This window comes from Oncorhynchus mykiss, chromosome 31 (assembly GCF_013265735.2).
Source record: "Oncorhynchus mykiss isolate Arlee chromosome 31, USDA_OmykA_1.1, whole genome shotgun sequence".
NCBI lineage: Eukaryota > Metazoa > Chordata > Actinopteri > Salmoniformes > Salmonidae > Oncorhynchus > Oncorhynchus mykiss.
The window spans coordinates 4,603,687-4,630,981 of record NC_050571.1 but is presented as its reverse complement, the minus strand read 5'-3'; the positions used below and the strand labels follow the sequence as shown (position 1 = coordinate 4,630,981).

The 27,295-nt window shown below is 47.6% G+C and overlaps 1 protein-coding gene across 4 annotated transcripts in view; it reads right to left on the bottom strand.

The window, feature by feature from the left end:
• The window catches only part of LOC110504468 (catenin (cadherin-associated protein), alpha 1), a 230,378-nt gene that overhangs the window by 76,322 nt on the left and 126,761 nt on the right, over positions 1 to 27,295 (bottom strand). For all 4 annotated transcript variants that reach the window (XM_036969563.1, XM_036969564.1, XM_036969565.1 and 1 more), the window contains exons 11-13: positions 4,247 to 4,339; positions 3,065 to 3,221; positions 1,588 to 1,788 (exon numbers count right to left, since the gene is read on the bottom strand). In XM_036969563.1, coding sequence (XP_036825458.1) covers positions 1,588 to 1,788; positions 3,065 to 3,221; positions 4,247 to 4,339 — 451 coding nt within the window. The remainder of the gene's footprint in view (positions 1 to 1,587; positions 1,789 to 3,064; positions 3,222 to 4,246; positions 4,340 to 27,295) is intronic.

Genomic DNA, 27,295 nt, shown 5'->3' with positions numbered 1-27,295 from the left:
ACCCAGCCCCGAGCAAACAACAGGCTACCCAGCCCCGAGCAAACAACAGGCTACCCAGCCCCGAGCAAACAACAGGCTACCCAGCCCCGAGCAAACAACAGGCTACCCAGCCCCGAGCAAACAACAGGCTACCGAGCCCCTAGCTAACAGGCTACCCAGCCCCTAGCTAACAGGCTACCCAGCCCCTAGCTAACAGGCTACCGAGCCCCTAGCTAACAGGCTACCCAGCCCCTAGCTAACAGGCTACCCAGCCCCTAGCTAACAGGCTACCCAGCCCCTAGCTAACAGGCTACCCAGCCCCTAGCTAACAGGCTACCCAGCCCCTAGCTAACACTTAATCTAGGCCAAGGACGAGACTGGAGTTTTTCCTTATTGTAGGCTACAGCTTTCACCACTTTTAGTCTTTGGTTGTTCACAACACTACTCACAATGTTAAGTACATGGCCTCACATGTGAATCCTTAAAGAGATGGGTGTGGCTAAAGTCTAAGAGGGTGTGAACTATGCTGAATGGATGTAGACAAAGAAGAGCTCTCCAGTACCAAACTTTCAAAGGCTATTTCTCAAAAGTGAGGTTACAAGTTGATCAACTTCCAAAGCGGAATTACTTTCCCCATTGTTTCCTCAACTACAGTGTATGACATACCATTTTGTAGCTCTCCGTCTCTGCTTTCAACCAACGTGTTTCTACATAAGACTGAATCAAGGATGTCAAGTCACATCTAGGGAAGAGGGTGCCGCGTGTGTGTGTGCAGGGAGCTAATTTGTAGCCACGGTGCCTCTGTTCCCAGCCCCCCCCCCCCCCCCCCTCTCTAATCCACCATTTGATACAGACCCCAAGGTGACAGACCATCAAAGGGTTACATAAAACCTGATACATACACACTTCAAGAGGCCTCCACAATTACAATGAATATCAATGACATTCTTTCTTTAGATCACAGCCAGCTAAACTGACTTGCCAATAAATAAACAAAGACTGTCAGTTGCCTTTTAATCCTGGGAGAGAAAAAAACAAAACAAAACAAAGCAGATTGGCCATTGAATAGTTAATGGCCTAGCTAGCTGTAGTGATTATAGAACACTTTATGGACACGGTGCCCGTCAATACACTTACTACCTGACAGCAGAGTACATAGAATTAAAAAGATGGTATTAAGAGAGGGACACACGATGGGAGACGGGGATGATGGGTATTTGTGAGAGGGGAGGGATCAGAGAATGGGAAGGGGGGGGGCAAGGTAAGGAGAGAGCAGGAGAGGAGGTAGGGAGCGAGAGAGAGGAGAGAATTGGAGGGAGCAGGGGCTGGCTGTGTTGTGTGATTGAGAAACTCAACCCAGCAGTCAAATCTGTAGTAGTATTAGAAAGTTGGTTTAGCCTGACCCCCCCCCCCCCCACCCCTTACCATCTGATACGTGTACCACTGGTATAGACAGAGGGAAAGACAAACCAACAGAGAAAGATATAGAATGACAAACGGCAAAGGTGAGAGATAGTATATCTATGTTAGATGGATAGAAGAGTGATTAAGAAAATATTAGCAGAGACACAGAGGAGAGTGTTAATGAAAACGTGATAGATATGTTACCCGTGTTAGTGAGTAGCTTGGTGGCCTCCAGAACCTTCTCTGTGTAGACTCCAGGTTCATAATTGTCCATCTCACACGTGACCACATGGACCACTCTGGCGGCGCGGCCACGGATGGCGCCGGCCGTGCGGTCCAACCCGTCCACATCCTTCTCCTGCAGCGCTATCACACACTTGTTCACGTCCTCCAGAATGTGGTTCTCTGGAAGCGAAGATACAAACCAAAGAAAGTGTGGTTAAATACATTTTCAGATATTACACATTTCTAATTTTGACAAAGTCGTTTTCATTTCAAGTTAAAGTATACTGTTAGCTAGCTAGCTAACGTTAGCGGCTAATAATAGATGAGAACTCTTGGTAAATAGTGTGGTCTACAGCTTATCATAAGGTACTCTACCTCAGGCAAGCAATACCTCAAGACTTCTTTAATATTAGATATCGCGCACCAGGAGTTACTGACAAGAGACACACACCCTCGCCTAAAACAGACGTAGCTGCTCTGTCCTGCCGATGCACGGAGAAGCAGGCCAGCTCTATATTATCTGTGTCGTCGTTCAGCCATGTCTTAATCGTAGATCGTCCAGTTTTTTTTCCAATGACTGAAGTTGGCCAATAATACGGAGGGAAGTGGTGGTTTACCTCCGTTGGCCAATAATACAGAGAGTAGTGGTGGTTAACCTCCTCGTTGGCCAATAATACGGAGAGTAGTGGTGGTTTACCTCCTCGTTGGCCAATAATACGGAGAGTAGTGGTGGTTTACCTCCTCGTTGGCCAATAATACAGAGAGTAGTGGTGGTTTACCTCCTCGTTGGCCAATAATACGGAGAGTAGTGGTGGTTAACCTCCTCGTTGGCCAATAATACAGAGAGTAGTGGTGGTGTACCTCCTCGTTGGCCAATAATACGGAGAGTAGTGGTGGTTTACCTCCTCGTTGGCCAATAATACGGAGAGTAGTGGTGGTTTACCTCCTCGTTGGCCAATAATACGGAGAGTAGTGGTGGTTAACCTCCTCGTTGGCCAATAATACAGAGAGTAGTGGTGGTTTACCTCCTCGTTGGCCAATAATACAGAGAGTAGTGGTGGTTTGCCTTCTTACAAGGCACCCCACCCTCCTCCCCCTTTTTCTCCATCTCTTCTTCACGCGGATGACGTGGTTTTGGGCCTTGTCTCGACAAAACAGTATATTCCTTTGCGTCGGACTCATTAAAGAAAAACATATTTTGTCCAGTTCGAGGTGAGTAGTCGCTGTTCTGATGTCTAGAAGCTCTTTTCGGTCATGAGAGACTGGAGCAGAAACATTATGTGCAAAATGAGTTACAAACCATGCGAGAACACTCATTTTGTACATAATGTTTCTGCTACCGTCTCTTATGACCGAAAACAGTTGGTCAGGAGCACGTAAACCAGCATCCAGCCTCATTACTTATATAAAATGAGATGAACCCTGGAAAGAAAAGCTCCGCCCCCTTCCTACTTACCAGACACACAGAGGAAGTCGTCAATGCTGGTGATGTCGTCGACGGCGTCAGTGAGAACGCGGACCTGTTTCTCCCAGGACTCTTTGAAGAGGTCCATGTTGTCCTGAGCAACCTTACTGTTGGGCTTGGCAGCTAGAGCCAGAGCTGCATTAATCACCTGTTACAGAGCATTTACACACCAGTTACCAGATTAGTAGATTAGTTACTACAGCAGCTAGATTAGCATAAGGAGTTACTACAGAAGGTAGATTAGCATAAGGAATGTGTAATGTATCTAAAGACCAGATCAGTCTCTCAGACCAGCACACTCACAGATCCCCCCCCCCCCCAACATACAAACACTTGGAGGTTGGACGAGGAAGTGAAGCTGTCAGGATATGGGGCTGGAGGAGGGATGAGGAAGTGAAGCTGTCAGGATATGGGGCTGGAGGCTGGATGAGGAAGTGAAGCTGTCAGGATATGGGGCTGGAGGAGGGATGAGGAAGTGAAGCTGTCAGGATATGGGGCTGGAGGCTGGATGAGGAAGTGAAGCTGTCAGGATATGGGGCTGGAGGCTGGATGAGGAAGTGAAGCTGTCAGGATATGGGGCTGGAGGAGGGATGAGGAAGTGAAGCTGTCAGGATATGGGGCTGGAGGCTGGATGAGGAAGTGAAGCTGTCAGGATATGGGGCTGGAGGAGGGATGAGGAAGTGAAGCTGTCAGGATATGGGGCTGGAGGCTAGATAAGGAAGTGAAGCTGTCAGGATATGGGTCTGGAGGAGGGATGAGGAAGTGAAGCTGTCAGGATATGGGGCTGGAGGCTGGATGAGGAAGTGAAGCTGGATGAGGCAGTAAAGACGGCAGGTTATATGGGAAGGGGGAGGGGTTTAGGAATGGGGGGCTGGAGGTGAGAAGTGTTGGCATCTTGGCATGACTATGGAGCTGGGGGTTGGGGATGAGCTGAGAGGCAATGAAGGTGGGGAGAGAGGAGGGAAGGAGAGCTGGGGATGAACTGAGAGGCAATGAAGGTGGGGAGAGGGGAAAGGAAGGAGAGCTGGCCAGAGGAAGGAGAGCTGGCCAGAGGAAGGAGAGCTGGCCAGAGGAAGGAGAGCTGGCCAGAGAGAGGAGAGCTGGCGAGAGAGAGGAGAGCTGGCGAGAGAGAAGAGAGCTGGCGAGAGAGAGGGTAGAGAGACCGGCAGGTACCTGGGGGCAGAGTGTCTCCAGCTGGGAAGCGGCCATACGGACCAGCTTGACTCCCTCCTCATTATTAGAGATGGAGCAGGCCAGGTTGGCCACCTAGACAAACAAACAAACACAGGAACAGTCAGACTCACACCTCCATACAAACTGCACAGCATTGTAGTCTCAAACATAATGTTTCACTGTCACCATCTCAGAGAGGAGCGAGATGAGACAGTCAGGTTCTGATTATATACAGTACACAGCATGGGAGTGTACCACACCTAGTAAACTGAAACACTGAAACAGTCAGACTCACACCTACATACACAGCATGGTCAGTGTACCACACGTACATACACAGCATGGGAGTGTACCACACGTAGTAAACTGAAACACCGAAACAGTCAGACTCACACCTACACACACAGCATGGTCAGTGTTTACCCTAGATTAATTTAGCAGTGGAATCACTGATGACACTCAATTTTGTTTTACAAAGAATACTGAACAGACCCCTTATTCAGACCCCTTACTCAGACCCCTTATTCAGACCCCTTGTCCATCCACGTTACAGCCTTATTCTAAAATGTATTAAATTAAATAAAAATCCTCAATCTACACAAAATACCCAATAATTTAAAAAAAATATATTTAAAAAAAACTGAAATAGCTTATTTTCATAAGTATTCAGACCCTTTGCTTATGAGAATCGAAAATGAGCTCACGCGCATCTTGTTTCCTTCCATTAACCATCCTTGAAATATTTCTACAACTTGGGAGTCCACCTTTGGTAAATTCAATTGATTGGACATGACTTGGAAAGGCACACACCTGTCTATATAAGGTCCCACAGTTGACAGTGCATGTCAGAGTAAAAAACAAGCCATGAGGTCAAAGGAAGAGAGCTCCAAGACTGTCGTGGCACAGATCTGGGGAAGGGTACCAAAACATTTCTGCATCATTGATGTTCCCCAAGAACACAGTGGCCTCCATCATTCTTAAATAGAAGAAGTTTGAAACAACCAAGGCTCTTCCTAAAGCTGTCTGCCCGGCCAAACTGAGCAATCAGGGGAGAAGGGCCTTGGTCAGGGAGGTGACCAAGAACCCGATGGTCACTCTGAAACATCTCCTGAGTTCCTCTGTGGCGATGGGAGAACATTTCAGAATGACAACCATCTCTGCAGCACTCCACCAATCAGGTCTTTGTGGTAGAGTGGCCAGTCGGTAGCCATTTCTCAGTAAAAGGCACGACAGCCCACTTGGAGTCTGCCGAAATCACCTAAAGGACCATAAGAAACCAGATTCTCTGGTTTGATGAAACCAAGATTGAACTCTTTGGCCTGAATGCCAAGCGTCATTTCTGGAGGAAACTACAGTGAAGCATGATGGTGGCAGCATCATGTTGTGGGGATGTTTTTCAGCGGCACGGACTGGGAGACTAGTCAGGATCAAGGGATAGATGAACGGCGCAAAGTAAAGAGAGATCCTTGATGAAAACCTGCTCCAGAGCCCTCAGGACTTTCAGACAGGGGTGAAGGATCACCTTCCAACAGGACAACTACCCTAAGCAATAGGAAAACACAGGAGTGGCTTCGGGATAAGTCTCGGAATGTCCTTGAATGGGCCAGCCAGAATCCGCACTTGAACATATCTGGCGAGACCTATTTAACATTTTAGAATAAGGCTATAACATAACGTGGAAAAAGTCATGGGGTCTGAATACTTTCCCAAAGCACTATATAAAAGGGGTCCGCAGGGTAGCCTAGTGGTTAGAGGCAGGTAGCCTAGTGGTTAGAGGCAGGTAGCCTAGTGGTTAGAGTGTTGGACTAGTAACCGAAAGGTTGCAAGTTCATATCCCCGAGCTGACAAGGTACAAATCTGTCATTCTGCCCCTGAACAGATTCATGCAGGGATGTAACGTTATGAGTTGGCATTGCTGTTCATTGTATAGCTAGCTAGCTACATCTCTAAACAAAAGATTCCACTGTGCAAGTAAATATCTCAAAAGAATGTTTATGATGTCACTGCAACAACTGTCGATAGATGTAGCTGTTAAATTCGCTCTGGCGATCTACTCTGATTTCAGAGCACTCTCGTCTGAATGCGCAGAATAACTGATGAACTTACGAACATTGGCAAAAAAAAAAAAAAAGCGTAATTACATTGTAATTACATTGTTGTAAGCGGCACAGTTACTCTGGATAACATGAAAACAGCCTAATCAGCTCTGCAAGGGCGAGTAAAATGGATAGAGTGAATTGTTCTCTCATTTGTGTCTGGACATAGCTAGCAAGCTAGCCAACGGTAGCTAATTAGCTTGGGTGCTTGACTGCTGTTAGGTCAGAAAGCTCTGATCAAACTTACTTTTTGGCCAGAGCGTCCAGTACGCGCTCTGGACGCGCCGAACGCGAAACACTCAAGTTACTTACGGCCAATCGGTCTACAAAGATTTGTTGTGAATCCTTAAAGAGATGGGTAGGGCTAGAGCTTAAGAGGGTGTGAACGATGTTGTATGGGTGTAGACAAAGAAGAGCTCTCCAGTAGGTACCAAAACATTCAAGGGCCATTTTCTTAAAAGTGAGGTTACAAGTTTATCAACTTTCAAAGAAGAATTACTTTCCCAGTGTTCCTCAACCGCAGTGTATGATATACAATTTTCTTGAGTCTCTAATTTTATCCAATGTAAAAAAATAGATGTATTTTTTTTTTTTGCTACATAAGACCGAATCAAGCAGGTCGGTCAAATTAAGACAAGGTAGACCTGAAAAAAATAAACAGGGGTTTGTCTGCCCTAAAGCATCGTGGGGGGAACAGATTCTCTGGCTGTTAGCTTGGATAAGAGAAAAGGATTACCTGCATTCTAAGTACACCAACCTTGATGTAACACAGGCAAACCAAATCTTAGTTTTAATTCCTCCTATAGCAAAGCTGTCCATGAGTCAGGCAGTATTGAACTGTCCCAATACAACGGACAGACGTTAAGCTCAACTCCGCAGCCCATGGGAGACTGGACACTTGCAAGGTGTAGGAGATCAGGGAGGCAGTCTGGCCACCCTTCATCTATCTGTGAAGAGCTGATGTCAAAACAGCTTTTCCCCGCTTGAGCCCCGGGAGTCAGCACGGATCCTGGATGTATACCAACAGGCAACCCAGTGGCACCCTCCCCTATGGCGACTACAGTTCAGCAGGTCACGCCCCCATCCGATTCCACCACGACCACCATCATTGTGGGAAGCTCGATGGTGAGAGGTTTTAGCAAGCCTGCGATCTGTGGACCGACCAAGGTCCACTGTAACCCAGGAGTCCGTGTCCATGACTTCACCTCCCCCCTGCCCATGATTCTGGCAAACTACTCCAATATTGACACCATCGTCTCTCACGTAGGGTTTAACAAACTTTTTAGGCGATCTGAGGAATTGAGGGAGGACTACAAAATCCTTGCTAGCATAGGGAAGAGAAGTATCATCTCTGGCCTCCTCTCGTGCTACCAAAGGGGTTCGGAACGTTTCCGTCGACTCTACGTGAAAGGTAGCTGCGTTCCACTTCCTTTCTGAAAACAAAAAGGAATTCTCCGGTTGGAACATTATTGAAGATTTATGTTAAAAACAGCCTAAAGATAGATTCCATACATCATTTGACATGTTTCTACGTACTGTAACGGAACATTTTGGACTTTGTCAGAAACTAGTGAACGCGATTCATGAATGTGGATTACTGGACTGAATGTCATAACAAAAGGAGCTATTTTGACATAAATGGACATTATCGAATAAAACAAACTTATGTGGAACTGGGATTCCTGGGAGTGCATTCTGATGAAGTTCATCAAAGGTAAGTGAATATTTATAATGCTACTCTGACTAATGTTGACAACATGGCGGATATACAGTGGGGCAAAAAAGTATTTGGTCAGCCACCAATTGTGCAAGTTCTCCAACTTAAAAAGATGAGGCCTGTAATTTTCATCATAGGTACACTTCAACTATGACAGACAAAATGAGAAGAAAAAAAAAATCCAGAAAATCACATTGTAGGATTTTTTATGAAGTTATTTGCAAAATATGGTGGAAAATAAGTATTTGGTCAATAACAAAAGTTTCTCAATACTTTGTTATATACCCTTTGTTGGCAATGACAGAGGTCAAACGTTTTCTGTGTGTGTGGAGTGCTGCAGTGTGACGCAAATCTCAAATAGGAGGAACCATTGTATGTTAAATTTGTTTTCATTTACATTGAGCGGGGGGGGGGGGGGGGGGGGGGGGGGGGGGGGGGGGGGGGGCATGCAATCCGTATGTACTCGAATAGCGGAGCTGTGCTTCATATGAGCAGCTGAGAAATAAATATAACATGTATTTCACTCCAAACATCAACTACTGTTTGAGGACGTAGAACTAACAATGTCAAGTCAATAAACGTTTGTGTTAGCATATAGTTAATATGTCAAATTCAACGTAATATTAGCCAACTAACTAACGATATATATATATATATATATATATATATATATATATATATATATATATATATATATATATATATATATATTATTTAACCTTTTTATTATTTTTTTTTAAAGAAGGCAAGTCAGTCAGAACAAGTTCTTATTTACAATGACGGCCTAAGAACAGTGTGTCCTCCGTGAACCGGAAACCGGAAACCGATAAGTGGTCTTTGAGGGGTAGAACGACAGATGTTTACCTTGTCAGGTCGCTGCGAGACAGCTGATATTCTGCTCAAACTCTGTATGGCTCTCCAACCCCTGTTCCTGCAGCTACCCAGTACTTAATATAGGGAAATCAAGTGAAATCGGTTTGGGAACAATCGATAGTGACGTGCTATCATGACAAAACATATTTCGCTACAAAACTGTTGAAAGCCCCTCTCTCTGCACAATGGAGAAAGGGAAATAGGAGAGGGAGGAAGAGATGGACACGCTTGCTGGTGAGATATTCTCTATAGCTAAAAAGGTAACGTTTCACCCAATTTTAATTATGAAAATATTATTACTAGGCTATACTAATTGTAAGCCACTCTGCACAATTAATGAACCGACAGCATCAACTAGAGCTATATGTTCTCTCCCAGACTCATGGATAGGCATGTCGGGGGCGTAGCATAAGGTAACCAGTCCATCCAGTATGCATAATACAGTCCACCCTCAAAAAGGAGATTATTCAAATGTGTTTTACATTTTGGAGTATAGGCTAGACCAAAGACATTTTTTTTTATTTTTTTTTTATCAGTTTGTGTTTTATATTTTTCTGCCATGCATAATGTGTTAGACTACGTTTTGCATAAGAGTACAATCAGTGTTAAATTCAGTGTTTTTTGTTTAAGGGCTTGAGTTCCTAAGCCTATGAATATGCATCGGCTCTAATATACATATGGGTGTTTTGAACGAATCGTCAACTTAGAAAGCTCTGTCCATTTCGTTTTGTGTTAGGCTTCGAAAACAACACCCACAAGTACCATGTTGTACACTCAGTTTGCCCTTGATGTTAAACTTCTTTCTTCAAATTGATCATCACAGAAAGGTGAGTTTTAAGCACATGATACTGTTTGATGATAAATGTTTGATGTGATTTTTTGAATGAATTTGCATTGATGTCAGTGTTTAAAGGGACAATAGAGCCCTGAGTACCAGGCCCTTAGGACCTGATGGAGGGACAATAGAGCCCTGAGTAGCAGGCCCTTAGGACCTGATGGAGGGACAATAGAGCCCTGAGTACCAGGCCATTAGGACCTGATGGAGGGACAATAGAGCCCTGAGTACCAGGCCATTAGGACCTGATGGAGGGACAATAGAGCCGTGAGTACCAGGCCCTTAGGACCTGATGGAGGGACAATAGAGCCCTGAGTACCGGGCCAGTAGGACCTGATGGAGGGACAATAGAGCCCTGAGTACCAGGCCCTTAGGACCTGATGGAGGGACAATAGAGCCCTGAGTACCAGGCCAGTAGGACCTGATGGAGGGACAATAGAGCCCTGAGTACCAGGCCCTTAGGACCTGATGGAGGGACAATAGAGCCCTGAGTACCAGGCCATTAGGACCTGATGGAGGGACAATAGAGCCCTGAGTACCAGGCCCTTAGGACCTGATGGAGGGACAATAGAGCCCTGAGTACCAGGCCAGTAGGACCTGATGGAGGGACAATAGAGCCCTGAGTACCAGGCCATTAGGACCTGATGGAGGGACAATAGAGCCCTGAGTACCAGGCCATTAGCTCTGGTGGACATTCCTGCAGTCAACATGCCATTTGTAGACTCCCTCAAAACTTGAGACATCTGTGGCATTGTGTTGTGTGACTAAACTACACATTTTAGAGTGGCCTCATCTCTAGCACAAGGTGCACCTGTGTAATGATCATGCTGTTTAATCAGCTTCTTGATATGCCACATCTGTCAAAGGAGAAATGCTCACTAACAGGGATGTGCAACAAATTTGTGCACAAATTTTTTTTTCTCGTGTGTATGGGATCTTTTATTTCAGCTAATCAAACATAGGACCAACACTTTACATGTTGCATTTATTGAATTGTTTCAGTGTACATTTAAAATGCTCCTGAAGTTAAACTACATCTCTGATTATAAAATGAGTCATTATACACAGCGAGAGGTGACGAGTCATTACGACGTTCTGCAGACACTCGCATGTAATTAAATAGATCATTATCTCTATGGTTACTGAGCATGCTACTGTCTGGTTGCCTTGGTGACTGGTCTCCTGGGTGACTGGTCGCCTGGCTGTACTGCTGACGAGTAACACCTACACTGTCCCTGCCTGGCCTATTGAGGTGGCAGGCAGTCAGGGACAAGGAGTCTAGCTGGCACACTGGATGTGTTCTGTGGTACAGGTGAACTACGGTACTCTGCCAGTGTGGCAAGTTTAGGGCTGTCAACTGCCTTTAATATATCTCCTCTTTTTTTACCTAAAGGGATACATTGTCGTGATGCAAAATTTCGTGAACTTTCAATAAATTCCCTGGTTTCCAGAAATCCTGCTTGGAGGATTCCAGATTCCTGTTTGGAGGATTCCAGATTCCTGTTTGGAGGATTCCAGATTCCTGTTTGGAGGATTACAGATTCCTGTTTGGAGGATTACAGATTCCTGTATATTCCCTCCTGATTACAGGAAACTTCCCACCGGGATTTCTGGAAGACAAGGGAATTTACTGAAAGTTCCCGGGTATTTTTCAACCCTAGAACAGGGTAAAGAAATCACAAGGTGACAAATCACAGCTCTATTCCCTCTGGAGCTTAAAGGGATACATTGGGATTTTGGCAATGAGGCCCTTTATTGACTTCCCCAAAATCAGATGAACTTGTTGTGTGTCACCAACTAGCGTTAGCATAATGAATGGAGGTCTATGGTACTGTAATTGCTAGCAGATACCCATCCAATCATTATGCCTGTAACTTCATACTGGACACAGACAAAAAAAAAAAAAAAAAACGTGAACACACACACACACACCTAAAGGTTGGAGCGTTGGGACAGTAACCCAAAAGGTTGCTAGTTCGAATCCCACATTGATCTGCCCTGGAGCAAGGCACTTAACTCTACTTGCTACAGGATTGTCGTAAATATTGGCTCCCCCTGGCCGTGATGAGCCTCTCCAAGGGCGTCTCAGGGGGAGTTGGGATATGCTAAAAAATACATGACTATTTTACACCTCACACACACACACACACACGTGCACCTTGTACATGCAGTGAAACACGATAAATATAAGCACCCCTGTATGTATATGATGTGTTTGGGATTGCTAGCTACCATTAGCTGGTAGTTGCTGGCATGATTATAGAGAGGAGAGAAACCAGTGCCTATTTAATCCACCCTCGTCCATCCACAGAGCCATTCAAACATTCACTGAGCAATTGTCTATTTGTCTTTCATGTCTAAATAGAGACAGGAGAGGAGAGTTCAAATTGGATTCAGAGCATAAGTACCTCAAGGCAGTGAAGGAAGCAGCATATCTCCCCCTGCCTGTTAAACTCTCCACAGTCTCCCCCTGCCTGTTAAACTCTCCCCAGTCTCCCCCAGCCTACTAAACTCTCCCAAGTCTCCCCCAGCCTACTAAACCCTCCCCAGTCTCCCCCTCTCTCCCCTGCCTACTAAACCCTCCCCAGTCTCTCCCTGCCTACTAAACCCTCCCCCTCTCTCCCTGCCTACTATACCCTCCCCCTCTCTCCCTGCCTACTATACCCTCCCCCTCTCTCCCTGCCTACGAAACCCTCCCCCTCTCTCCCTGCCTACGAAACCCTCCCCCTCTCTCCCTGCCTACTAAACCCTCCCCCTCTCTCCCTGCCTACTAAACCCTCCCCCTCTCTCCCTGCCTACTAAACCCTCCCCCTCTCTCACCTGCCTACTAAACCCTCCCCCTCTCTCCCTGCCTACTAAACCCTCCCCCTCTCTCCCTGCCTACTAAACCCTCCCCCTCTCTCCCTACCTACTAAACCCTCCCCCTCTCTCCCTGCCTACTAAACCCTCCCCCTCTCTCCTGCCTACTAAACCCTCCCCAGTCTCCCCCTGCCTACTAAACTCTCCCCAGTCTCCCCCGCTCTCCCTGCCTAGTAAACCCTCCCCAGTCTCTCCTGCCTACTAAACCCTCCCCAGTCTCTCCTGCCTACTAAACCCTCCCCTCTCTCCCTGCCTACTAAGCCCTCCCCCTCTCTCCCTGCCAACTAAACCCTCCCCCTCTCTCCTGCCTACTAAACTCTCCCCCGCTCTCCCTGCCTACTAAACCCTCCCCAGTCTTCCCCTCTCTCCCTGCCTACTAAACTCTCCCCCTCTCTCCCTGCCTACTAAACCCTCCCCCTCTCTCCCTGCCTACTAAACCCTCCCCCTCTCTCCCTGCCTACTAAACCCTCCCCCTCTCTCCCTGCCTACTAAACCCTCCCCCTCTCTCCTGCCTACTAAACCCTCCCCAGTCTCCCCCTGCCTACTAAACTCTCCCCAGTCTCCCCCGCTCTCCCTGCCTAGTAAACCCTCCCCAGTCTCACCTGCCTACTAAACCCTCCCCTCTCTCCCTTCCTACTAAACCCTCCCCCTCTCTCCCTGCCAACTAAACCCTCCCCAGTCTCTCCTGCCTACTAAACCCTCCGGGGTCTCTCCTGCCTACTAAACCCTCCCCTCTCTCCCTGCCTACTAAACCCTCCCCCTCTCTCCCTGCCAACTAAACCTTCCCCCTCTCTCCTGCCTACTAAACTCTCCCCCTCTCTCCCTGCCTACTAAACCCTCCCCCTCTCTCCTGCCTACTAAACCCTCCCCCTCTCTCCTGCCTACTAAACCCTCCCCCTCTCTCCTGCCTACTAAACTCTCCCCCTCTCTCCCTGCCTACTAAACCCTCCCCAGTCTCCCTGCCTAATAAACCCTCCCCAGTCTCTCCCTGCCTACTAAACCCTCCCCAGTCTCTCCCTGCCTAGTAAACCCTCCCCAGTCTCCCCCGCTCTCCCTGCCTAGTAAACCCTCCCCAGTCTCCCCAGTCTCTCCCTGCCTAGTAAACCCTCCCCAGTCTCCCCTGCCTACTAAACCCTCCCCCTCTCTCCTGCCTACTAAACCCTCCCCCTCTCTCCTGCCTACTAAACCCTCCCCCTCTCTCCCTGCCTACTAAACCCTCCCCCTCTCTCCTGCCTACTAAACCCTCCCCCTCTCCTGCCTACTAAACCCTCCCCAGTCTCCCTGCCTACTAAACCCTCCAGTCTCTCCCTGCCTAGTAAACCCTCCCCAGTCTCCCCCGCTCTCCCTGCCTAGTAAACCCTCCCCAGTCTCCCCAGTCTCTCCCTGCCTAGTAAACCCTCCCCTCTCTCCCCTGCCTACTAAACCCTCCCCAGTCTCCCCCTCTCTCCCCTGCCTACTAAACCCTCCCCAGTCTCCCCCGCTCTCCCTGCCTACTAAACCCTCCCCCTCTCTCCTGCCTACTAAACCCTCCCCCTCTCTCCTGCCTACTAAACCCTCCCCCTCTCTCCTGCCTACTAAACCCTCCCCCTCTCTCCTGCCTACTAAACTCTCCCCCTCTCTCCCTGCCTACTAAACCCTCCCGTCTCCCTGCCTACTAAACCCTCCCCAGTCTCTCCCTGCCTAGTAAACCCTCCCCAGTCTCCCCCGCTCTCCCTGCCTAGTAAACCCTCCCCAGTCTCTCCCTGCCTAGTAAACCCTCCCCTCTCTCCCCTGTCTACTAAACCCTCCCCAGTCTCCCCCTCTCTCCCCTGCCTACTAAACCCTCCCCAGTCTCCCCCTCTCTCCCCTGCCTACTAAACCCTCCCCAGTCTCCCCTGCCTACTAAACCCTCCCCAGTCTCCCCTGCCTACTAAACCCTCCCCAGTCTCCCCTGCCTACTAAACCCTCCCCAGTCTCCCCTGCCTACTAAACCCTCCCCAGTCTCTCCCTGCCTACTAAACCCTCCCCAGTCTCCCCCGCTCTCCCTGCCTACTAAACCCTCCCCAGTCTCCCCCGCTCTCCCTGCCTACTAAACCCTCCCCAGTCTCCCCCTCTCTCCCCTGCCTACTAAACCCTCCCCAGTCTCCCCTGCCTACTAAACCCTCCCCAGTCTCCCCTGCCTACTAAACCCTCCCCAGTCTCCCCTGCCTACTAAACCCTCCCCAGTCTCCCTGCCTACTAAACCCTCCCCAGTCTCCCCCTCTCTCCCCTGCCTACTAAACCCTCCCCAGTCTCCCCTGCCTACTAAACCCTCCCCAGTCTCTCCCTGCCTACTAAACCCTCCCCAGTCTCTCCCTGCCTACTAAACCCTCCCCAGTCTCCCCCTCTCTCCCCTGCCTACTAAACCCTCCCCAGTCTCCCCCTCTCTCCCCTGCCTACTAAACCCTCCCCAGTCTCCCCCTCTCTCCCCTGCCTAGTAAACCCTCCCCAGTCTCCCCAGTCTCTCCCTGCCTAGTAAACCTCCCCAGTCTCCCCTGCCTACTAAACCCTCCCCAGTCTCCCCAGTCTCTCCCTGCCTACTAAACCCTCCCCAGTCTCCCCCTCTCTCCCCTGCCTACTAAACCCTCCCCAGTCTCCCCCTCTCTCCCCTGCCTACTAAACCCTCCCCAGTCTCTCCCTGCCTAGTAAACCCTCCCCAGTCTCCCCTGCCTACTAAACCCTCCCCAGTCTCCCCAGTCTCTCCCTGCCTACTAAACCCTCCCCAGTCTCCCCCTCTCTCCCCTGCCTACTAAACCCTCCCCAGTCTCCCCCTCTCTCCCCTGCCTACTAAACCCTCCCCAGTCTCCCCCTCTCTCCCCTGCCTACTAAACCCTCCCCAGTCTCCCCCTCTCTCCCCTGCCTACTAAACTCTCCCCAGTCTCCCCCGCTCTCCCTGCCTAGTAAACCCTCCCCAGTCTCCCTGCCTAGTAAACCCTCCCCAGTCTCCCCCTCTCTCCCCTGCCTACTAAACCCTCCCCAGTCTCCCCCTCTCTCCCCTGCCTACTAAACCCTCCCCAGTCTCCCCCTCTCTCCCTGCCTAGTAAACCCTCCCCAGTCTCCCCCGCTCTCCCTGCCTAGTAAACCCTCCCCAGTCTCCCCCGCTCTCCCTGCCTAGTAAACCCTCCCCTCTCTCCCTGCCTAGTAAACCCTCCCCAGTCTCTCCCTGCCTAGTAAACCCTCCCCAGTCTCTCCCTGCCTAGTAAACCCTCCCCAGTCTCTCCCTGCCTAGTAAACCCTCCCCAGTCTCCCCCTCTCTCCCTGCCTAGTAAACCCTCCCCAGTCTCTCCCTGCCTAGTAAACCCTCCCCAGTCTCTCCCTCTCTCCCTGCCTAGTAAACCCTCCCCAGTCTCCCCCGCTCTCCCTGCCTACTAAACCCTCCCCAGTCTCTCCCTGCCTAGTAAACCCTCCCCAGTCTCTCCCTGCCTAGTAAACCCTCCCCAGTCTCCCCCTCTCTCCCTGCCTAGTAAACCCTCCCCAGTCTCTCCCTGCCTAGTAAACCCTCCCCAGTCTCTCCCTCTCTCCCTGCCTAGTAAACCCTCCCCAGTCTCCCCCGCTCTCCCTGCCTACTAAACCCTCCCCAGTCTCCCCTGCCTACTAAACCCTCCCCAGTCTCCCCAGTCTCTCCCTGCCTACTAAACCCTCCCCAGTCTCTCCCTGCCTAGTAAACCCTCCCCAGTCTCTCCCTGCCTACTAAACCCTCCCCAGTCTCCCCCGCTCTCCCTGCCTAGTAAACCCTCCCCTCTCTCCCTGCCTAGTAAACCCTCCCCAGTCTCCCCCGCTCTCCCTGCCTAGTAAACCCTCCCCAGTCTCTCCCTGCCTAGTAAACCCTCCCCAGTCTCTCCCTGCCTAGTAAACCCTCCCCAGTCTCCCCCTCTCTCCCTGCCTAGTAAACCCTCCCCAGTCTCTCCCTGCCTAGTAAACCCTCCCCAGTCTCTCCCTCTCTCCCTGCCTAGTAAACCCTCCCCAGTCTCCCCCGCTCTCCCTGCCTACTAAACCCTCCCCAGTCTCTCCCTGCCTAGTAAACCCTCCCCAGTCTCTCCCTGCCTAGTAAACCCTCCCCAGTCTCTCCCTGCCTAGTAAACCCTCCCCAGTCTCTCCCTGCCTAGTAAACCCTCCCCAGTCTCTCCCTCTCTCCCTGCCTAGTAAACCCTCCCCAGTCTCCCCAGTCTCTCCCTGCCTACTAAACCCTCCCCAGTCTCTCCCTGCCTAGTAAACCCTCCCCAGTCTCTCCCTGCCTACTAAACCCTCCCCAGTCTCCCCAGTCTCTCCCTGCCTACTAAACCCTCCCCAGTCTCTCTGCCTAGTAAACCCTCCCCAGTCTCTCCCTGCCTAGTAAACCCTCCCCAGTCTCCCCCGCTCTCCCTGCCTAGTAAACCTTTGAGAAGATGGTCTAGAGGCAGCAGAAACAATATGTTTCCCTTTCTGCATCTAATCTACAGCTATACTACCAAAAGTATGTGGACACCTGCTCATCCAACATCTCATTCCAAAAACATGGGCATTAATATGGAGCTGGACCCCCTTTGCTGCTATAAACAGCCTCCACTCTTCTGGGAAGACGTTCCACTAGATGTTGGAACATTGCTGAGTTCATTCGGCCACAAGAGCATTAGTGTGGTCGGGCATTGATGTTGGGCGTTAAGGACTGGCTCGCAGTCGTTGTTCGAATTCATCCGAAAGGTTCGATGGGGTTAAAGTCAGGGCTCTGTGCAGGCAAGTCAAGTTCTTCCTCACCGACCTCAAAACATTTCTGTATGGACTGTGCTTTGTGCATTGGGGGCATTGCCAATCTGAAACAAGGGCCTTCATCAAAATGTTGCCATGAAGTTGGAAGCACAGAAAAGTCTAGAATGTCATTGTATTCTGTAGTGTTAAGATTTCCCTTGAAACCTTGAAAATTCATCCCGGGGCCTAGCCCGAACCATGAAAAGTAGGCCCAGAGCATTATTCCTCCATCGAACTTTACATTCGGCACTATGTATTGGGGCAGGTAGCATTCTCCTGGCATCCGCCAAACCCAGATTCGTCCGTCAGACTGCCAGATGGTGAAGCGTGATTCATCACTACAGAGAACGCGTTTCCACTGCTCCAGAGTACAAAGTTGGCGAGCTTTACGCCACCACAGCCGACGCTTGGCATTGCACATGGTGATCTTAAGCTTGTGTGCGCGGCCATGGAAACTTACAGTTGACCGGGGGCAGCTCTAGGCCATTCCTCTGCCAATGTTTGTCTATGGAGTTGGCATGGATGTGTGCTGAAATAGCCAAATCCACTAATTTTAAGGGGTGTCCACATACTGCTGTGTGTGTGTATATATATATACACAAAATATTTGTCTGTTGTATTTTATAGCGTTGAAATGCCTCGTTTCCAAAGCAACAGTACACACACACACACACACACACACACACACACACACACACACACACACACACACACACACACACACACACACACACACACACACACACACACACACAGTTGCTTTGGAAATGAGGCATTTCAACGCTATAAAATAAAAATCTAACAGACAAATATTTTGGTTGATTAGATATTGGCAGAGTGCGCTGTAAGATGTGGCTGCCATAGCAGAAGAGCGGCTCCAGAAACATTAGGATGAGAAAAGGTGCATTAACTATTGAAGACCATGTGTAGTACAATCGCTGGTTTACAGTGGAGGCCCAAATGGATACCTCCTCCCCTGTATAGTGCACCAGTGTTACCGCTGCAGTCAATTTAACTGACGCCGTGACCAGAATAATTTCCGTCACGCCCCTAAAAATATTTAATATTTATTTTGACGAGTAATGAATAGAACATTGACAAGCCTATAGTAGAATAGTTTCTCTAGCTAGTCGGCTTGTTGTGTATTCTATGCCAGAGAAACATTCCTCTCCGGGTACATCCAAGTTACCAGAACCACAGGGAGGTGAACCGGCATCCAAGTTACCAGAACCACAGGGAGGGAAACCGGCATCCAAGTTACCAGAACCACCGGGAGGGAAACCGGCATCCAAGTTACCAGAACCAAGGGGAGGGAAACCGGCATCCAAGTTACCAGAACCACGGGGAGGGAAACCCGCATCCAAGTTACCAGAACCACGGGGAGGGAAACCCGCATCCAAGTTACCAGAACCACGGGGAGGGAAACCCGCATCCAAGTTACCAGAACCACGGGGAGGGAAACCCGCATCCAAGTTACCAGAACCACGGGGAGGGAAACCCGCATCCAAGTTACCAGAACCACGGGGAGGGAAACCGGCATCCAAGTTACCAGAACCACGGGTAGGGAAAAGGACATCCAAGTTACCAGAACCACGGGTAGGGAAACCGGCATCCAAGTTACCAGAACCACAGGGAGGGAAACCGGCATCCAAGTTACCAGAAGCACAGGGAGGGAAACCGACATCCAAGTTACCAGAACCACGGGTAGGAAAACCGGCATCCAAGTTACCAGAACCACAGGGAGGGAAACCGGCATCCATGTTACCAGAACCACAGGGAGGGAAACCGGCATCCAAGTTACCAGAAGCACAGGGAGGGAAACCGGCATCCAAGTTACCAGAACCACAGGGAGGGAAACCGGCATCCAAGTTACCAGAACCACAGGGAGGGAAACCGGCATCCAAGTTACCAGAACCAGAGGGAGGGAAACCGGCATCCAAGTTACCAGAACCAGAGGGAGGGAAACCGGCATCCAAGTTACCAGAACCACAGGGAGGGAAACACGCATCCAAGTTACCAGAACCACAGGGAGGGAAACCGGCATCCAAGTTACCAGAACCACAGGGAGGGAAACACGTATTCTGACAAGCAGTCAATTCACAACAATCATTGCAACAGAAAACAATGGCATCCAACCCCCCCACCTCTCTCAATCTCCTGTATCAGCATGGTTCAAGCGTCAAGGTGCTTCTGGTTGTGTCATCCCCTAATGCCACTGCTGACAGCGTGAGCCCCTAGGAACCCTGTTCCTCCGGACCCATTTCCCCTGATTCCTCACCGGCTTCCACCCATCTTCTCCTGCTTCAGCGCCCACGGTAGCCCCATGGCCCACAGTGAAATGGCGAGGGTTCGGTCACGGACAATCTATAGGGACAAGTGAGGTTACTTTAAAATGTCACTTGGGGGAACAGATTTCATGTTCTCTCTCTCTCTCTAGGGAGAGATAGAACGCAGGGTTTAAAGCAACAACAAAAATATCCCACGACTGAAACTCGATCTCAAAACGATAGTCTGGGGGGGGTCAAGTTAACCGCCACTATCATGTAAAAAAAAGTAATGACCATCGTGCTTTTAGGGGAAGAGGATCATTTTGTACACGTATTCACCAATTCCAGTCCCCTTGTTTAGGGGGTCTGAATTATACCACCAATATTTAAAATAAATAAATAAAATAAAATGTAAAAAATGAAATTGTTTATTTATATACCCTTACTATTTGTACATTGTTAAAACACTGTACAGATGAAGTCTGAACATTGTCATAATGTGATGACTCTCCTAGCCGCTGTGAATCGGAACGAAACATTTTGAGATTGACTCATTTAATAAGGTGATAAGATATATATATTTTTTTAAAGCTGTAAAGGATTCAACATCGCGACGATGCACATCAGCAATCAGTCTATGGTCGCCAGGGCCGGTTGAATCCGTCCGCTAGCAGCTGGTAAATTAACACTGGGTCAAACTAACAGTATGCTAAATTAAATAGGTAACGGCAACAGTAACTGACATTCTGAACCAAGGCCTTTCCCCTATTGTGATTGGAGGAATTTGAATAAAGTGAGGCCTGTTTTTTGCTGATTGTGTATTCTTTTGGCAAACGGATCCAAATGAACTGAAGGAAATGGCCCGATATGGCTTTCCTTCGTTGTATTCCACCACAGCCAGCTTGTAAAGTCAAAGACGATAACAAGTCGCTGTATATGGACAATTAGCGCAGTACTTTAATTATGCTGACAGTGGATGATGATATAAGTAGTTATATTGTCATTAGTACTATGTTCTACGTTTTGCTGTTGTCTCTGTATTTATGTCTCAGCAATGTTCCCTCTTAATTATTTTCGGCAAGGAACAAAATTTCAGGTCTGCTAAACACAAGCTTGAATTTTGTGAAAAATTCTGTGCAACTTCCAGCACGGCGTTTACTGTGGACACGTCGTTTACTGTGAACACTGAGGATGTACCCTCTTTACGTTACAGCTTTAACAGTGGCCAAGTAGGCTACTGTGGCTGTTTGATCATAATGTAGACCTACCTACCAGAGTGACCTACCATCATAAAACAATGCAGAAAAATGCATCCCATAAACATTTTAACATGGAAATAGCTGTTCTACCATTCAGACTACAGTAGCAGCCAGTGTGGTTAACAAGAGACTTTTTAAGGAAAAAAAAAGCCGGTTAATCCTCTTGTCCCTCAGACAAGGAGGTGACTGAAAATTGTGTGTTTGATGTAAGAAACCACTTTACAAAAAAAATCCCATACCATAATGAGAGAGAAGGACAAATTACGCTACCCTCTGACTATTGCCTACTTGGGCTTGAATAAGCCGTCTCAAAATACAACGCTGCCTCTTCAAGACAAAAAAAAGTCATACCTGACACGCTTTTCAAAGCTGTCTAGAAACGTACACGTTTCTGTAGGAAGCAAATCACTCCCCTATTGCCGACATCAAATGATCTATAACTGGGCTAATAACTCACTAACTAGCAAAGGATATGAACAAAATATGTACATGCAGCTCTCACTTTGATCTCAAAACAAGCGCATCTACTCACGACTGCTCATGCTGTAAACACAGTCCAGTTCAAAGTAAATGGCATAGACTGATATAAGGAAATGGTCTATTTGCATATAGGCCTACTGCAGCTCCGATTGGTAATGACGCACCGGTCTGTGTAGAGTACAGGGCTGAGTCAGGCCTGTCAATGTAATAGAATTCTACTCCGATGCGTTCTGCCTACAACAAACAATGCGTTTCGGTGTGCTGCATTTAAAGTGGCTTATATTGATTTGATTCAATCACAATTGCCACAGTAAAGGGAAACATTGATAGTGTTAACAGGGAAAACTCTAGAAGTGGTCAACATTTTCTGAGTCATGATCACTTTATTTTTTTTTGAATTTTACCCCTTTTTCTCCCCAATTTCGTGGTATCCAATTGTTTTAGTAGCTACTATCTTGTCTCATCGCTACAACTCCCGTACGGGCTCGGGAGAGACGAAGGTTGAAAGTCATGCGTCCTCCGATACACAACCAACCAAGCCGCTGCTTCTTTAACACAGCGCACATCCAACCCGGAAGCCAGCCGCACCAATGCGCCGGAGGAAACACCGTGCACCTGGGTACGGGAGTACTGTGTTTACAGCATGAGCAGTCGTGAGTAGATGCGCTTGTTTTGAGATCAAAGTGAGAGCTGCATGTGCATATTTTGTTCATATCCTTTGCTAGTTAGTGAGTTATTAGCCCAGTTATAGATCATTTGATGTCGGCAATAGGGGAGTGATTTGCTTCCTACAGAAACGTGTACGTTTCTAGACAGCTTTGAAAAGCGTGACTTTTTTTTGTCTTGAAGAGGCAGCGTTGTATTTTGAGACGGCTTATTCAAGCCCAAGTAGGCAATAGTCAGAGGGTAGCGTACACTGCGCCCAGCCGGCCACAGGAGTCGCTGGTGCGCGATGAGACAAGGACACCCCTACCGACCAAGCCCTCCCTAACCCGGGCGACGCTAGGCCAATTGTGAGTCGCCCCACGGACCTCCCGGTCGCGGCCGGTTACGACAGAGCCTGGGCGCGAACCCAGGGCTCTGATGGCACAGCTGGCGCTGCAGTACAGCGCCCTTAACCACTGCGCCACCCGGGAGGTCGAGTCATGATCACTTTGAGTCAAAATGCAAGCTGAGATCTAGCTCTCAGATTATTTTTTTTAACAAGACAAAAAAATATACTGTAGCAATGAGGTTTGTTCTGTAAGCTATAGGCCCAATACATTATCACCAACATACTGGCTTCGTTTGAATTTACCTGCCAATGCATTGTTGTTCGGGACATTTTCAAAAAATTATATTTCAAAATTTGAGGTAGGCTATATGATCACACCGGTAATAGATTCATTGTATTACTTAAATTATTTACTTTCATACTTCAATTTTACTGGACTGATGGTGCCTGCATCTGATGGTCAGTCTCTCTCGAGAGAGCAGCTGACTGAGGGTCCACCACTCAACATCCCTCCCTCCCTTTCCTCCACTGACCAAAACAGGACACACAGTCTATCTGATGGGGAGACTCCAGTCACACTGAGTTATGAACAGAGGAAGTCAAAATATTCCTGGATGTTAAAAAAAAGCTGCTAATATATCGCAGGCCAATAGATACACTTTCCTACTCATTCATTACTGCTGAAGTGATTGTAGCACTGAGTGGAAATAGGAAGAATTGTACATTTAATGGCTTTAAAAAAAATAAAAAAAAAGTTTTGACAGTGCCGAGAAAGAACTTAAACTCACTCAAAAACAGCAGCTCTTTGCTGTCATCGTTGACAGTCTCGCTCTAGACATGGCTTTAAACACTTTGAAATCTCACAGTATCAACTTCGCTGTAGTTTTCTTTTATGCCCGTTACGTTACTGCAGAGACTGTCATCCGAGTCATCCGATTGGCCAACGGCAGGCCTGGTTCGTACCTTCAGACACATGAAAATGGTTCAAAACGGCAAAAGTTGGCGTGGCAACTGAATCAGGAGCACCAATCACCAAGAGCCTGGAAATACGGCGGAGACGGCGATCAACCGGCTGGGGACCACTGCTCCAGAAAGTGGAGTGAAGTTTAATCTTGTTGAGTCTCATTGGCTGATATTTCTGTGGCTACTGCACACGCAGCTTAGAGGGAAAATTGTTCTCTCTTTCCCCCCCCCCCCCCCCCGCCCGCCCCCCCTTTTTCCATTTGTTTTGTGTCTAATTTCTTTAAGAGGATGCTCCTCTCGTGGTCATAAGCCTAAGGCTTATAGGGTTCTTGTCTAGGGGCTTGAGAGGTGGCAGCACTGAAACGGGTCTAATGACGCAGTCTTCATTTCTTACCTGGACCACACCCATCTGCGGTTGAAGGTGTGTTTAGGATGCTGAAGGAGCGTTACGGGTACAGGGGGGGTGTGGTACGATGGCATCAGGGGACAACTTTTCGCAGGACATATATTAAAATGGTACAGCTACACGGATAGATGTCACTCAGAGACTCTGCTGGCATTGGTAAGTATGGATACATTCAGGGTGTCTAAGATGTTGATTATGATGGGAAAAAGACTAAACCCCACCCCTCGGCTACCCTGTCCATCCCACCTCTCTCTGTAAACCCCACCCCTCGGCTACCCTGTCCATCCTACTTCTCTCTGTAAACCCCACCCCTCAACTACCCTGTCCATCCCACCTCTCTCTGTAAACCCCACCCCTCGGCTACCCTGTCCATCCTACTTCTCTCTGTAAACCCCACCCCTCAGCTACCCTGTCCATCCCACCTCTCTCTGTAAACCCCACCCCTCGGCTACCCTGTCCATCCTACTTCTCTCTGTAAACCCCACCCCTCAGCTACCCTGTCCATCCCACCTCTCTCTGTAAACCCCACCCCTCGGCTACCCTGTCCATCCTACTTCTCTCTGTAAACCCCACCCCTCAGCTACCCTGTCCATCCCACCTCTCTCTGTAAACCCCACCCCTCAGCTACTCTGTCCATCCCACCTCTCTCTGTATTAAGGCCTATATCATGGTAAGGATAAACAGAACTTCATTATGGTAAGTGGTGAAATAAGTATAGCTAGTTGATAATTGTAATGGCTTAGCAGATTATTTAAAAAAGACTACCTGGCTAAAAGGAATATAATATATTATTGTTTATTAGAAACTCACTATAATTACAGATGAGGTTGTCTGGAAAAAGGATTGGAAGTGAGACATCTCTGTCATGGGCAACAATAAAAAAAAAAATAGTTTATCAGAATGTGGAAACTGTAGATCCGAAAGGTGGATCATTTTAAAATATGCTATTAGACAAACATATTTGGCTCATTAACCTATAAAATGGTACAAATAATGACGATCCACCTCCTTTGAAATTATACCTATTAATCAATGGAACTCAAAAAAGCAACAGGATATTGTACCTTTTTAAATAGCCCCCAGTGGATCGTAAAGGAAATCCCCCATCATGCACTTGGGGAAATTATCAAGATGGTGGAAACATTAGAACTAGTGGCTACATGTAGGCTGAAAACACGACCTCATGAGATATACATAGAGGCTTAAATCAAGTGAGCGGACTTGACTACTGTATTGTATCATTAGTCTACTGTATAGTATCATTAGTCTACTGTATTGTATCATTAGTCTACTGTATTGTATCATTAGTCTACTGTATTGTATCATTAGTCTACTGTATTGTATCATTAGTCTACTGTATTGTATCATTAGTCTACTGTATTGTATCATTAGTCTACTGTATTGTATCATTAGTCTACTGTATTGTATCATTAGTCTACTGTATTGTATCATTCGGCGCCAATAGTAAAATAAGTAAAGCTGTTGGCGGGGGAAGAACGCGGTCGGACCATCAAATAATCAGCATCCACATAACACTGACAGCATTTCCTCGTGGGCGGGGATATTGGACATTTAATCAAAGCCGATTGGTTGACAACTTTTTTTATATATTTTTTTAAAACTTGGACAGAAGAATTTCTAAAACAGATTTTTTCCAACATAACATAGGTACAGAAGATCCCCTTATTGTATGGGACACTTTTAAATGTGCCTTTAGAGGCCACGCAATTCAAACCTCATATTTAAACCAATGAATTTCAGTCAAAATAGTTCATGTTAACAAAAGTAATAAGAGGGACTAACAGTACGGCAATACAAACTGTACCATAGAGGAAAATCAAAAAAATAAATGGAGGAACTTATTCAAGAAAGATCAAGTATAATGTATTATAAAAAATGAAATGAATTGAAATGTTGAAAAATATACCAAATACTTTGAATCTTCAACATAGAACTGCAATATATATATATATTTATCTATGATTCACCAAATAAAACTGTCCTTAAGCATAAGTTCTCTTTAGAGTCTCCTCCATTTCCACAAACTTAACTAAGGAATCTTCCCCTAATAATAATAATAGTGTAAAATGAGCACAGCACCGTACAGAAAAACTTGTGAGAGAAATTGCAGAGGAACTTCTTGATACAATGAAAGCCTTTAGGCTAGGGAGAAAAACTACAGGGCTGGATGGCATTCCAGTTGAGGTATGGGAGTTGGTGGAGTTGTCACATTTGAAGTTCACAAACACATAGAAATGTTTGCTCTATCTAAAATTACACCCAACTGACTGCAGCATTATCACACAAAAACAACAACAGAGGAGACAAGTAGAAATGGGGAGACGGTGGGTAACTTGTTTACCCTTTAAGATGGGCAAAAATAAATAGCCACAAATAGAATGTTACACGTGTGGCATACAACCATCTCAGCTCTGCAGATTTTGCTACGAAGAGAATCAATAGATCACTTCATTTTGTATTGCCACCATGTAGCTTGTTTCTGGTCACAGGTTCAGGAAAGGATCAAATAAGTCACATTTATCTAAAATTAGTCCTTCAAAACAGCCCTGTTGGGAGATTTCGATAACTATAGTCAAACAACAAAATAATACTATTTACCATTAACTTAAAATCTGTAGATACGATGTGATTAGACAGGTTCAGAATTTATGTGATTCATAAAAGGGCGGTTTACAGAGAGAGGTGGGATGGACAGAGTAGCTAAGGGGTGGGGTTTACAGAGAGAGGTGGGATGGACAGAGTAGCTGAGGGGTGGGGTTTACAGAGAGAGGTGGGATGGACAGAGTAGCTGAGGGGTGGGGTTAACAGAGAGAGGTGGGATGGACAGAGTAGCTGAGGGGTGGGGTTTACAGAGAGAGGTGGGATGGACAGAGTAGCTAAGGGGTGGGGTTTACAGAGAGAGGTGGGATGGACAGAGTAGCTGAGGGGTGGGGTTTACAGAGAGAGGTGGGATGGACAGAGTAGCTGAGGGGTGGGGTTTACAGAGAGAGGTGGGATGGACAGAGTAGCTGAGGGGTGGGGTTTACAGAGAGAGGTGGGATGGATAGAATCTCTGTAAACCCCACCCCACAGCTAGAGGTGGGATGGACAGAGTAGCTGAGGGGTGGGGTTTACAAAGAGAGGTGGAATGGACAGAGTAGCTGAGGAGTGGGGTTTACAGAGAGAGGTGGGATGGACAGCTGAGGGGTGGGGTTTACAGAGAGAGGTAGGATGGACAGGGTAGCCGAGGGGTGGGGTTTACGGTCTTTCTTTTTACACTCTTCTGGGAAGGCTTTCCACTAGATGTAGGAACATTGCTGCTATAACAGCCTCCACTCTTCTGGGAAAGCTTTCCACTAGATGTTGGGACATTGTAGCTATAACAGCCTCCACTCTTCTGGGACGGCTTTCCACTAGATGTTGGAACATTACTGCTATAACAGCCTCCACTCTTCTGGGAAAGCTTTCCACTAGATGTAGGAACATTGCTGCTATAACAGCCTCCACTCTTCTGGGAAGACTTTCCACTAGATGTAGGAACATTACTGCTATAACAG